The sequence below is a fragment of the Poeciliopsis prolifica genome, unplaced genomic scaffold (genome assembly GCF_027474105.1).
Source record: "Poeciliopsis prolifica strain line A6 unplaced genomic scaffold, Auburn_PproV2 SCAFFOLD192, whole genome shotgun sequence".
NCBI lineage: Eukaryota > Metazoa > Chordata > Actinopteri > Cyprinodontiformes > Poeciliidae > Poeciliopsis > Poeciliopsis prolifica.
In genome coordinates, this window is record NW_026562567.1 from 115,001 (window position 1) to 127,500 (window position 12,500).

At 52.6% G+C, this 12,500-nt stretch overlaps 1 protein-coding gene and 1 pseudogene across 1 annotated transcript in view; one reads left to right on the forward strand and one right to left on the reverse strand.

The window, feature by feature from the left end:
* Positions 1–7,697, forward strand: part of LOC129356762 (protein 4.1-like) — a 16,563-nt pseudogene extending 8,866 nt beyond the window's left edge.
* A 94-nt stretch (positions 7,698–7,791) lies between these two features.
* Positions 7,792–12,500, reverse strand: part of lama1 (laminin, alpha 1) — a 38,258-nt gene continuing 33,549 nt past the window's right edge. Inside the window, 10 exon segments of the mRNA XM_055026326.1 lie at positions 7,792–7,947; positions 10,768–10,978; positions 11,054–11,187; positions 11,315–11,468; positions 11,592–11,741; positions 11,818–12,004; positions 12,097–12,112; positions 12,115–12,202; positions 12,286–12,389; positions 12,392–12,447. Coding sequence (XP_054882301.1) covers positions 7,793–7,947; positions 10,768–10,978; positions 11,054–11,187; positions 11,315–11,468; positions 11,592–11,741; positions 11,818–12,004; positions 12,097–12,112; positions 12,115–12,202; positions 12,286–12,389; positions 12,392–12,447 — 1,255 coding nt within the window. The 3' untranslated portion in view covers position 7,792.

The following is a 12,500-nucleotide window of genomic DNA, read 5'->3' on the forward strand; positions in this document are numbered from 1 at the left end:
TTGGCTGATCTCGCTCACCTGTCACCTGGGAGCCGAGCTGATAAACAGCCAATCGGAGAGAGGCAGGACGATGTCACCATGGCAACGGACAGAACCATCCTGGTGTCTGCCGCTGATGATGTCATCAGTAGAGGGGGGAGGAGTCCTGATGATGTCATTGCCTCTGGCTAAACCCCGCCCCCAGTTGGTTGGCATGAAAACCAGGATGATGAGTGACATCACTGTCCTGCTGTAACCGAACGGCTCAGAGCGCTGGTTCCGATCCGGAACAGGATGGTTCCGATCCGGAACAGGATGGTTCCGATCCGGAACAGGATGGTTCCGATCCGGAACAGGATGGTTCCGATCCGGAACAGGATGGTTCCGATCGCCTTCTAGTCCTTATGGCTTCCTGTTTCGTAAAGCGTCCAGCCGGGTCACTTCCTGTTCCTGACCAAAGTGGAGCTCAGGAAGCTGCTGGCTTTTCTTCTTCTTCCGTCTGTTTAGTTGCTTCCTTCAAACCAGGAGCTGAAAGAAAAAACTGATTATTGTCGCCCCTCCTGCAGCCCAAAGGAGACGCTGGGCAGCCCGGAGGACGTCAGGTTCGGTTCATCCAGAGGTCAGGGTTCACCCGGAGGTCAGGGTTCATCCAGAGGTCAGGGTTCATCCAGAGGTCAGGGTTCATCCAGAGGTCAGGGTTCATCCGGAGGTCAGGGTTCACCCGGAGGTCAGGGTTCATCCAGAGGTCAGGGTTCAGCCAGAGGTCAGGGTTCATCCAGAGGTCAGGGTTCATCCAGAGGTCAGGGTTCACTCGGAGGTCAGGGTTCATCCAGAGGTCGGGGTTCATCCAGAGGTCAGGGTTCATCCAGAGGTCAGGGTTCACCCGGAGGTCAGGGTTCATCCAGAGGTCAGGGTTCATCCAGAAGTCAGGGTTCACCCGGAGGTCAGGGTTCATCCAGAGGTCGGGGTTCATCCAGAGGTCAGGGTTCATCCAGAGGTCAGGGTTCACCCGGAGGTCAGGGTTCATCCAGAGGTCAGGGTTCATCCAGAGGTCAGGATTCACCCGGAGGTCAGGGTTCATCCAGAGGTCAGGGTTCACCCGGAGGTCAGGGTTCATCCAGAGGTCAGGGTTCACGCGGAGGTCAGGGTTCATCCAGAGGTCAGGGTTCACCCGGAGGTCAGGGTTCATCCAGAGGTCAGGGTTCACCCGGAGGTCAGGGTTCATCCAGAGGTCAGGGTTCATCCAGAGGTCAGGGTTCATCCAGAGGTCAGGGTTCATCCAGAGGTCAGGGTTCAGGTCGATCATCTGTTTGAAGATCACTGAAGTTTGAGTCCAACCCAGAACCCACTGGGCTTGGTTCTGGTCCTCAAACCCAGAGCTGCCAGGTCCATGAAGGTGTCCTCACCTTTGTCTGTCTCTCCTGTCCAGCCCAAACCGTCTTTCGATGAAATGTCTCCAGAACTGACAGCCCTGCTGAAGTCCGCCAGAGAGCAAGAGACCTTCCGGGAACACAACCTGCTGAAGGTGCTGTCCTCATGTCCTTCTGTCCTCATGTCCTTCTGTCCTCATGTCCTTCTGTTCTCATGTCCTTCTGTCCTCATGTCCTTCTGTCCTCATGTCCTTCTGACCTCATGTCCTTCTGTCCTCATGTCCTTCTGTCCTATGTCCTTCTGTTCTCATGTCCTTCTGTCCTCATGTCCTTCTGACCTCATGTCCTTCTGTCCTCATGTCCTTCTGACCTCATGTCCTTCTGTCCTCATGTCCTTCTGACTTCATGTCCTTCTGTCCTCATGTCCTTCTGACCTCATGTCCTTCTGTCCTCATGTCCTTCTGTCCTATGTCCTTCTGTTCTCATGTCCTTCTGTCCTCATGTCCTTCTGTCCTATGTCCTTCTGTCCTCATGTCCTTCTGTCCTATGTCCAGGTCCATCTTTATTCTTTAATTTTGACGTTTTATATCTCATGTCTTGATGTTTCTGTCCCTCGTGTCTCCTGATTGTCTCTGTTTTCTGTTTCAGACGTCAGAGACGGTGGAGACAGTCTTTGTCCTCCCAGAGTCCAGTGACCCGGACCAGGACGTCGCAGACCACTATAAGGTAGCCCCGCCCCCGCTCGCCCCCCTCCCCCTCCTCCAGGAGCCCCTGATGATGATGTCACAGGCCGGCGGCCCGGCCGCGGTAAACGTGAGGCTAGTGATGAAGATGAGGATGAGGATGGCAGTGATGAGGGTAGCAGTGATGATGATGTCATCAGCGTGCTCGCTCAGGCGGCCGTTGACGAGTCGACAGAGGCTGCGGTCAGACAAGCCAGCGATCAGGACACCTGTGGTTACCATGACGACAAAGAGTCAGATGACTCCCAGGAGGAAGGAGAGTGGACCCCCCCTTCACCCCGCCCCACGTCCCGGGACTCCACCAGCCCCACCCAACGGTCCCCACGGGAGGACGAGGAGGTAACCATGGAGACGCAGAGACCCGTCCCAGTCGGTCCTGTCCCACCTGGTCCCATAAAGTCCCTCTGTCCCCAGCAGACCTTGTTACCCTGCGTCCTCCTGATAGTCTGTCCCAGTGTCACCAGCCTGGTTCTGGTACCGGTAGAGTGTGTCTCAATGAATATGGAGGACTGGTTGCCTCCAGTTGCCTCTGGTTGCCTCCGGTTGCCTCTGGTTGCCTCCGGTTGCCTCTGGTTGCCTCCGGTTGCCTCCGGTTACCTCTGGTTGCCTCCAGTTGCCTCCGGTTGCCTCCAGTTGCCTCCGGTTGCCTCCAGTTGCCTCCGGTTGCCTCCGGTTACCTCTGGTTGCCTCCAGTTGCCTCCAATGGCCTCCAGTTGCCTCCAATGGCCTCCAGCTGCCTCCGGTTGCCTCTGGTTGCCTCCAATGGCCTCCGGTTGCCTCTGGTTGCCTCCAATGGCCTCCAGTTGCCTCTGGTTGCCTCCAATGGCCTCCAGTGGCCTCTGGTTGCCTCTGTTTGCCTCCAATGGCCTCCAGTGGCCTCTGGTTGCCTCTGTTTGCCTCCAATGGCCTCCAGTTGCCTCCAGTTGCCTCTGGTTGCCTCCAGTTGCCTCCGGTTGCCTCTGGTTGCCTCCAATGGCCTCCAGTTGCCTCCGGTTGCCTCTGGTTGCCTCGGTTAAATGTGTTTCCTGTGTGTTTCAGGAAGTCCCGGTGATGAGGAAGACTCTAACCTACGAAGCTCCCGGGGTGAGGACGTTTTTCGGTGGTCCATATTTGCATCAGTCCAGAGGTGATCGGTCAGTCAGAGCGGTTCTGGTGCTGATCCAAAGCGACCAGGCAGGTCTCCAGTCCGAAGGGACCAGCAGGTTTTGTCCAGATCTGAGGAGCAGAGAAGCTAAACTTTGCCTCATCTGCTCTGGTTCTGGTTCTGGTTCTGGACACACAGTCAGCAAATCTCTGAAGACCAGAAACCCAAACTCCCAACAGCAGAACCTATCAATGTATTCTTTGATTCGAGACCTGGTTCTGATCCAATTCAGCTGGATGTGACTTGTAAACATTCAGATCGGCCCATTTTCTGGTACCGCCTCACCTGGTCCGGTTCTATACCACCACGGGTTCCTTGACTGTTGGGCCGGACCGAGGAGGAGGTTTAGAGGTAGTTTCAGAGGACAGTCCCACCCGGACCGGCCCGTTTCGCTCCGACCTTAAGCTTTGACTGACCGTCTCCACCTGCAGGTTTAGAACCAGACGAAGCTCGGTGTTCCTGACCTGTAGACATGACTGGTACTGATCCGGTCGGTACCAGTTGGACTCACAGCATCCCGTTGTGGCTCCTGACGGTTCTGGTTTTGTTCTGATGTGTTTCAGAACCAAGGCGGCGCTGATACCCCCGCCGGCCTCCTGCTGAGCTCCCAGACCTTCACCGCAGAGACGTCCAACACCACCACCACCACCCACATCACCAAGGTATCATCAGAGCAACAGTCATGTTCACACAGCAACACTTAAATGAATCGTTTTTACAGAATAATGAAGGAATTTTTATCTTAGGTAATGTTTCATCCCACCACAGCCTGCCTACTGAAGAGGTCAAAGGTCACATTGGATCAGAGGTCTGACCTTCAGGTTGAAATGTTGAGTCTTGTTTCTTCTGTTTTCATCCTTAGATGGTGAAAGGAGGAGTTTCAGAAACCAGAGTGGAGAAAAGAATTGTCATATCTGGAGACACTGAGGACGACCATGAACAGGTACCTCCACCCGGAACCCCAACAGAACCTCCCTGAACCCCATCAGAACCTCCCTGAACCCCTTCAGAACCTCCACTCTGAACCCCAACAGAACCTCCCTGAACCCCATTAGAACCTCCCTGAACCCCATCAGAACCTCCCTGAACCCCATCAGAACCTCCCTGAACCCCATCAGAACCTCCCTGAACCCCATCAGAAGCTCCCTGAACCCCATCAGAACCTCCCTGAACCCCAACAGAACCTCCCTGAACCCCATCAGAACCTCCCTGAACCCCATCAGAACCTCCCTGAACCCCAACAGAACCTCCCTGAACCCCATCAGAAGCTCCCTGAACCCCATCAGAAGCTCCCTGAACCCCATCAGAAGCTCCCTGAACCCATCAGAAGCTCCCTGAACCCCATCAGAACCTCCCTGAACCCCAACAGAACCTCCCTGAACCCCATCAGAACCTCCCTGAACCCCATCAGAACCTCCCTGAACCCCAACAGAACCTCCCTGAACCCCATCAGAATCTCCCTGAACCCCATCAGAACCTCCACCCGGAACCCCAACAGAACCTCCCTGAACCCTTCAGAACCTCCCTGAACCCCATCAGAACCTCCCTGAACCCCATCAGAACCTCCCTGAACCCCATCAGAACCTCCCTGAACCCCATCAGAACCTCCCTGAACCCCATCAGAACCTCCCTGAACCCCATCAGAACCTCCCTGAACCCCATCAGAACCTCCCTGAACCCCATCAGAACCTCCCTGAACCCCTTCAAAATCTCCCTAAACCCCATCAGAACCTCCACCCGGAACCCCAACAGAACCTCCCTGAACCCCTTCAGAACCTCCCTGAACCCCATCAGAACCTCCCTGAACCCCATCAGAACCTCCCTGAACCCCATCAGAACCTCCCTGAACCCCTTCAGAACCTCTACTCTGAACCCCAACAGAACCTCCCTGAACCCCATTAGAACCTCCCTGAACCCCATCAGAACCTCCCTGAACCCCATCAGAAGCTCCCTGAACCCCATCAGAAGCTCCCTGAACCCCATCAGAAGCTCCCTGAACCCCATCAGAACCTCCCTGAACCCCAACAGAACCTCCCTGAACCCCATCAGAACCTCCCTGAACCCCATCAGAACCTCCCTGAACCCCAACAGAACCTCCCTGAACCCCATCAGAATCTCCCTGAACCCCATCAGAACCTCCACCCGGAACCCCAACAGAACCTCCCTGAACCCCTTCAGAACCTCCCTGAACCCCATCAGAACCTCCCTGAACCCCATCAGAACCTCCCTGAACCCCATCAGAACCTCCCTGAACCCCATCAGAACCTCCCTGAACCCCATCAGAACCTCCCTGAACCCCATCAGAAGCTCCCTGAACCCCATCAGAACCTCCCTGAACCCCATCAGAACCTCCCTGAACCCCATCAGAACCTCCCTGAACCCCTTCAAAATCTCCCTAAACCCCATCAGAACCTCCACCCGGAACCCCAACAGAACCTCCCTGAACCCCTTCAGAACCTCCCTGAACCCAATCAGAACCTCCCTGAACCCCATCAGAACCTCCCTGAACCCCTTCAGAACCTCCACTCTGAACCCCATCAGAACCTCCCTGAACCCCATCAGAACCTCCCTGAACCCCATCAGAACCTCCCTGAACCCCTTCAGAACCTCCACCCTGAACTCCATCAGATTCCTATTCCTGCAAAGCCTCTCTTCACCAAAGGCCTGACCAGAACCTGCTGGCCCGGGTCCCACAGCTCCACCAGCTGGCAGAACTTTAGATGCAGGGATCTGAGGACCGAGCCCTGGTACTGAATCCAATCCAGTCCTGGTTCGGTCCGGTCCTGAGATTCTTCCCGGTCCAATTCCAGTCTGGGTCTTGGTCCCAGTTCCGGTCCAGTCCATCCCGGTCCGGTTTTGACAGTCCCGTCTCTTTAAAGGCCCTGGCGGCGGCGCTCTACGAGGCGCGGCGGCAGCATCCTGAACTGTCGGTCACCAGAGTCGTCGTTCACAAAGAAGCGGAGGTTCCTCCTGATCACATGATCAATTAGTGATGTCACAGGCAGGTGGGATTCCAGCTGAATGCTCATTGGTCGGTTGCATGGCCTCTGCCTGGCTGGGTCTGATTGGTTTAAGCCTAAACGGGTTTAACCAATCAGGTATCCTTTTCAATTCTGTGGCTCCTGGACTCAGAATCAGTATGGAGTGCTCTGATTGGCTTAATCAGCTGACAGCCAGCAGGAGGCGCTGTACCCTCGTTGTACCTGCTGCATGTCTGCATGATCATCAGTGGTTCAGTCACCCACACACCGCCTGCTGCAGTTCCTCTGATTAACACTAGATGTCCCTGCTGAGAAAGAGAGAATCTAAACAGCAGAAGACAAGAGAAAATGATGATTTCAGAAAACATCTGCTGATCTGATGTCCTCCTGTCTGTGTCTTTCAGGACTGAATGTTGATCCTCTGTTGCATTATGGGAGTTGTAGTCCCCAGCCAATCCCACCATGCAGATTCTAACCCCAACTGGAACGACAAACTCACCACATGAATGCATGCGTGAACACACACACACACACACACACACACACACACACACACACACACACCCTGGCGCTACATGCTACAGTTGGACGTTGATCTCCAGGTGACGCTGTGACGTATTTAAGAAGCCCCGCCCCCTCATCCACCTCAAGCCACGCCTCCTGGCTGCTTCAGGAAGCCTTTTGATTGGCCGACTGACTCAGGTGTGCTCCTGACTTAGTTTGAGAACCTGCTGAGAAGCTTTTATTATGAAAATCTGCTTCCTGCCTCCATCGCTTGCGCAGCCAGTATTTACCCATGATGCAACAGGACATGCCATAGAGCTCAGAGGAAGTAGGTCTGATCCTGACTGTCGGCTCTGTTGGAGTGAACTTTGACCTCAGTCTGCTGTGGCAGATCCTCTACAGGAGAGCCCTTCAAAGTAAAAGCCCTGCTTGGACTAGGAAGCGGTTGGGATGGACTCTTATTTTGAAACTCTGCAGGAAGTCTTCAGTGATAGATACTAGTTTCACCTGTTACGTTTTCCCACTTCCTGTCACATTTCCGGACCGGGTTGGTTCTGCTTGGCAGGTTCAGAACCTCAGCGATCCCTTTTCACCTGTCTCACCTGGCCCGTCGCCATGGCAACCCATCCTGATGCATGTCATCTGGATCTGTGGTAACTGAGCCAGATCCTCACCTGGATCTGTTGCCATGGTAACTGACAGTAACTGACGGTACCGGGTCAAGTGAACAGGAAGTTGGGTCAGGTGATCCAGGTGAACCCGCCTGCTGGAAGCGATCCTTCCTGTTCACTATCCTGGAAAAACTCTTTTCATTGAAGGAACTTTGTTGATGTTTGACCTCTGACCTCATTTATTTAATTCATCTGTGGCTCATTTCTGTATTTATGGCCTCAGACTGAACCAGCACGCCCCCTGGTGTCCACTTTTGTTTTCTCACCTTCATCACTGAACTTTATTAAAATGACGAAACAAACAATTTTCTTCTCTGGTTTATTTTTTTGTCTGATTACATCATGATGACATCAGCTTTAATTAAATCAACCTGAGATGACATCACCACGGCTACGATCACTACGAGGCAGGGCAGGAGTCTAGTGTCACGCCCGACAGGAAGTGGGCGGAGCTCAGGTGGAGAGGGAGGGTCAGGTGAGAGCGGGCGAGCCGCAGGTTCCTCAGGCAACCTCTGAACCCGGAGCGGATGGTCAGGCAGTTCTGCTTCACGGCGGCTGGAGGAGGGAGACAAACGGGTCAGAACCCGTGATGGGAAAGTTACTTAACTAAGTTACAATGAAAGTAACTTTTTAGTTCCTTTCAGCAGCTGCTGCTGTAGCTGAGCTGATTTTATCTATTTATTTTTTATAATTACAGGTCCTTCTCAAAATATTAGCATATTGTGATACAGTTCATTATTGTCCATAATGTAATGATAAAAATTTAACATTCATACATTTTAGATTCATTGCACACTAACTGAAATATTTCAGATCCTTTATTGTCTTAATACAGATGATTTTGGCAAACAGCTCATGAAAAACCAAGATTCCTATCTCACAAAATTAGCATATCATGAAAAGGGTCTGTAAAGGAGCTATGAACCTGATCATCTGAATCAACAAATGAACTCTAAACACCTTCAAAAGATTCCTGAGGCCTTTAAAACTCCCAGCCTGGTTCATCACTCAAAACTCCAATCATAAGTCAGACTGCTGACCTGACTGCTGGCCAGAAGGCCAACACTGACACCCTCAAGCAAGAGGGAAAGACACAGAAAGACATTTCTGAACGAACAGGCTGATCCCAGAGTGCTGTATCAAGGCACCTCAGTGGGAAGGATAAAGTGAGGCAGAAAACGCTGCACATCGAGAAGAGCTGACCCTGAGGAAGATTGTGGAGAAGGGCCGATTCCAGACCTTGGGGACATGTGGAAGCAGTGGACTGAGTCTGGAGTAGAAACATCCAGAGCCACCGTGCACAGGCGCATGCAGGAAATGGGCTACAGGCGCATGCAGGAAATGGGCTACAGGTGCTGCATTCCCCAGATCAGAACCAGAAACAGCAGCAGAAGCGCCTGACCTGGGCTACAGAGGAGCAGCACTGGACTGTTGCTCAGGGGTCCAATGTACTTTTTTCAGATGAAAGCAAATTTAGCATCTCATTCGGAAATCAAGGTGCCAGAGTCTGGAGGAAGACTGAGGAGAAGGAATTTCCAAAATGCCAGAAGTCCAGTATCAAGTACCCAGTCAGTGATGGTCCGGGATGCCATGTCAGCTGCTGGTGTTGGTCCCCCGTGTTTTATCAAGGCCAGGGTCAATGCAGCTCTCTATCAGGAGATTTTGGAGCACTTCATGCTTCCATCTGCTGAAAAGCTTTATGGAGATGAAGATTTCATTTTTCAGCATGACCTGGCACCTGCTCTCTGTGCCAAAACCACTGGCAGATGGTTTACTGGCCGTCACTGTGCTCAATCGGCCTGCCGACTCTCCTGACCTGAACCCCACAGACAATCTGTGGGATATTGGGAAGAGAAAGTTGAGAGACGCAAGACCCAACACTCTGGATGAGCTAAAGGCTATCGAAGCATCCTGGGCCTCCATAACACCTCAGCAGGGCCACAGGCTGATGCCTCCATGCCACGCAGCACTGAAGCAGTCATTTCTGCAAAAGGATTCCCGACCAAAACACTTTTTTTTATTGGTACGATGAAATATGCTAATTTTGTGAGATAGGAATTTTGGGATTTCATGAACTGTTTGCCACAATCATCTGTATTAAGACAATAAAGGACCTGAAATATTTCAGTTAGTGTGCAATGACTCTAAAATATATGAAGGTTACATTTCTATCATTACATTATGGACAATAATGAACTGTATCAAAATATGCTAATATTTTGAGAAGGACCTGTAATTATGAACCTTTTTTGTTGACATGTCTGTTGTTTTTGGTTCCTGGTGTTGTTCTGGGGGGACGATTATTGGTGTCGCACACAGAGGGGTTCTGTCAGGCAGCTGCAGCAGCTCTGCAGGCAGAAGCTGCAGCAGCTGGTAAGATGTGCTAATGCTGCTCCCACTCTTAGTGATGCTCATAATGTTCATAATGGTTCTCACACTTTTTGTGCTGCATAAATTATAATGTTAAATGTCTTTATGTGTTTTAAAAAACTTGAGGTTTGTTAGAATTAAACTGTCGCCCTTTAAAGTTGTTTGAAGTTTTCCCTCCAAAATGTTTGCTGAGCTGCTGGGATCCGACTGGTTGAGTCCCACATTGTTATAGAAATGGATCAATGATGTCATTGATCCATTTTGCACTAACAACACTCCTGTGAAAACCACATTGATCTTTGCCAATAATTAATTGGAAATTATTTCATAATGTAACAACAATGAAGGGGAGATTGTTTAATGGTTCTGATACAGAAAAACCTTTAGTAATTTGTGTTTGGTGTTGCAGCGCAGAGGAGCAGGAGGAGCAGGAGGAACAGGAGGAGGAACAGGAGGAGCAGCGCTGCTCCTGCGGCTCTTCAACTCAGATGGCGGCACAGATTTTCGTGGCTGTTTTAACGTTTATTGCTGTTCATATTAGTCTTGATGTTTGCAGTTTTAATATTTTCACAGCAGATATATTGACATTAACAAAGACTCTCCAGGATGGATGATGCAGGAAACGATGGACAGGAAGAGCCTGCATGTCAGACACATTTTGTCTCTGACTATATAACCCAAACGAAAACTGAGCACAAAACTGCTTAGAATCAATAATGGGACTTGGCCACAGAAACTCCAAGTACTTCCTTTTTGAGAGGCAAAATGTGCTTCTGTCACTGCTGATGATGTCATAGAAACGGCGGCGACTTCTCATGACGCCATGAGGAAAAATAATTAAATCACAATAGAAAATTTCAACATAGTTATTTTGATAAGTGACTTTAATCAGAATACTGGATTTGAAATGGTAACCTGTTAGATTACTCGTAATCCTGACATCACTGTTCAGAACCAGAACCCACAGAAACGGGTCAGAACCTGGTGTTCAGCAGCTGCTCTCACCTGGAGCCCCGCCCAGGTAGACGGGGTTGTTGGTCTCGGCAGAGGATTGTGGGTAGGGGTTAGCGGCGCTGTACTGCGTCCCATCCACGCTCAGCGTCAAGCCGTGCTTCGTCTTTCTGGCCACCAGGTGGTGCCAGCGTCCGTCGCAGAGCACCGGGCCTGTGGAGCGCAGCGCCACGCGTCCCGCCCCGTTGTTCACGTTGAACGCCACCTGAGGAGAGACGGGCCTCACCTGAGCGCCGTTACCATGGCTTCACCTGTCTTCACCTTAGCCGCTCGGGCTCACCTGTCCGTCCACCATCTCCAGGCCGACGGCGTCCACCTTGGCGCTGCTGATGCCCAGGAAGACGCCTTCTGATTGGCTGGTCCGGAACTCCAGAGACACCGCCATGTCAGCGCCAACCTTATACCCATCATGCACTGCGGGAACAAACAGAGGCTCACCTGGCCGCTTGCTCAGGACCGAAGCCACCCCACCAACCCATCCAACCAGAGACACCGTGGACTGTCCTCTGCTACTCCACCCAGCAGATGAAGAAGGACTCACTGAGCTCAGCGTGTCCACTGCCGTTGAAATAACTTCCTATCTGATCCTTGGTGAAGCAGGAAGTGACATCATGCTGTGAGAACGGCTTGGACAAATCCAGCACGGTACCGTTGAGACTGACTGACCGAAGACAACCTGGGAGACTGCTGCTGACCTGAGGGACAGACATGGGGACAGCTTCAGTCAGGTCCAGCTCACTTGGTCTGCTGCGGTAGACGATCTCTCCTCTGCTGGCTCTTGATTGGTGTAAAGTGTGTGATGTCATGAGGAGACTTACGCCGATCCTCCGGCCGTTCACACCAGGAGGAATCCCTCCGAGGAACAGCGTCCTGTCCACGTCTATGTGGTGTCCTTTGATTGAGGCGGTGGCGGGACGGGAGCCGTCCACCGTCAGGGACACGGACCTCCGGCTCACCTCGGCGCTCACCTGAGAGACGGAGGGACAGGGTTCAGATCCCGGTCCAGCTCTGGACCCTGAAGATGTCCTCTGGAGATTGACTCACAGAGTGCCAGTGTCCATCGTTGACAGTGGCGGACAGGACGGAGGCTGGGCCTTTCCCCAGGTCGGCGGACAGCCTGACCCGTCCCCCTCTCAGACCGAGGACGACAAAGTCCATCTGCTTGGAGTCGGACAGGAGGAGCATGAGGCCGTCCAGAGCCCGGCTTCGAACCGACAACCTCACCGACACACTGACGACCAAGAGACACGACACGGCAGAGCGGCATCAGAGAATCTGGGGACGCAGCCCAAACCCCTCCCCCCTGGCGTCATGGAGACCAACCTCTTCCTGAAGGCGCGGGGTCGATGAGGAAGGTCATGTGACTGTGGCTGGACGAACCGAACTGCGCCGCCGACGGCAGGAAGGACGATTCCTGCTCCGCCGCACACTTCAACACAAACCAATCACCTACCTTAGATCACCGACCAATCAGCACGCAGCTCAATCTGCATCGCTGAACATGGTGCTTACTGTTAGCGCTGCAGCTGTCAGGGCGCTCAGGTGTGTGGGCGGAGTTAAAGGCACGCGTGCAGGCGTAGACTCAACGTCCGGGTCATCAGGAAGCACAGCCCCAACAGGCAGCTGTTAAGCTCCGCCCCCTTGTACCTGACTGGAACCGATAGGTCCACAAGCCTGCAGACCAAAACCATTAGCCAATCAGAGACAGCGGGCGGCGGATCGATGCT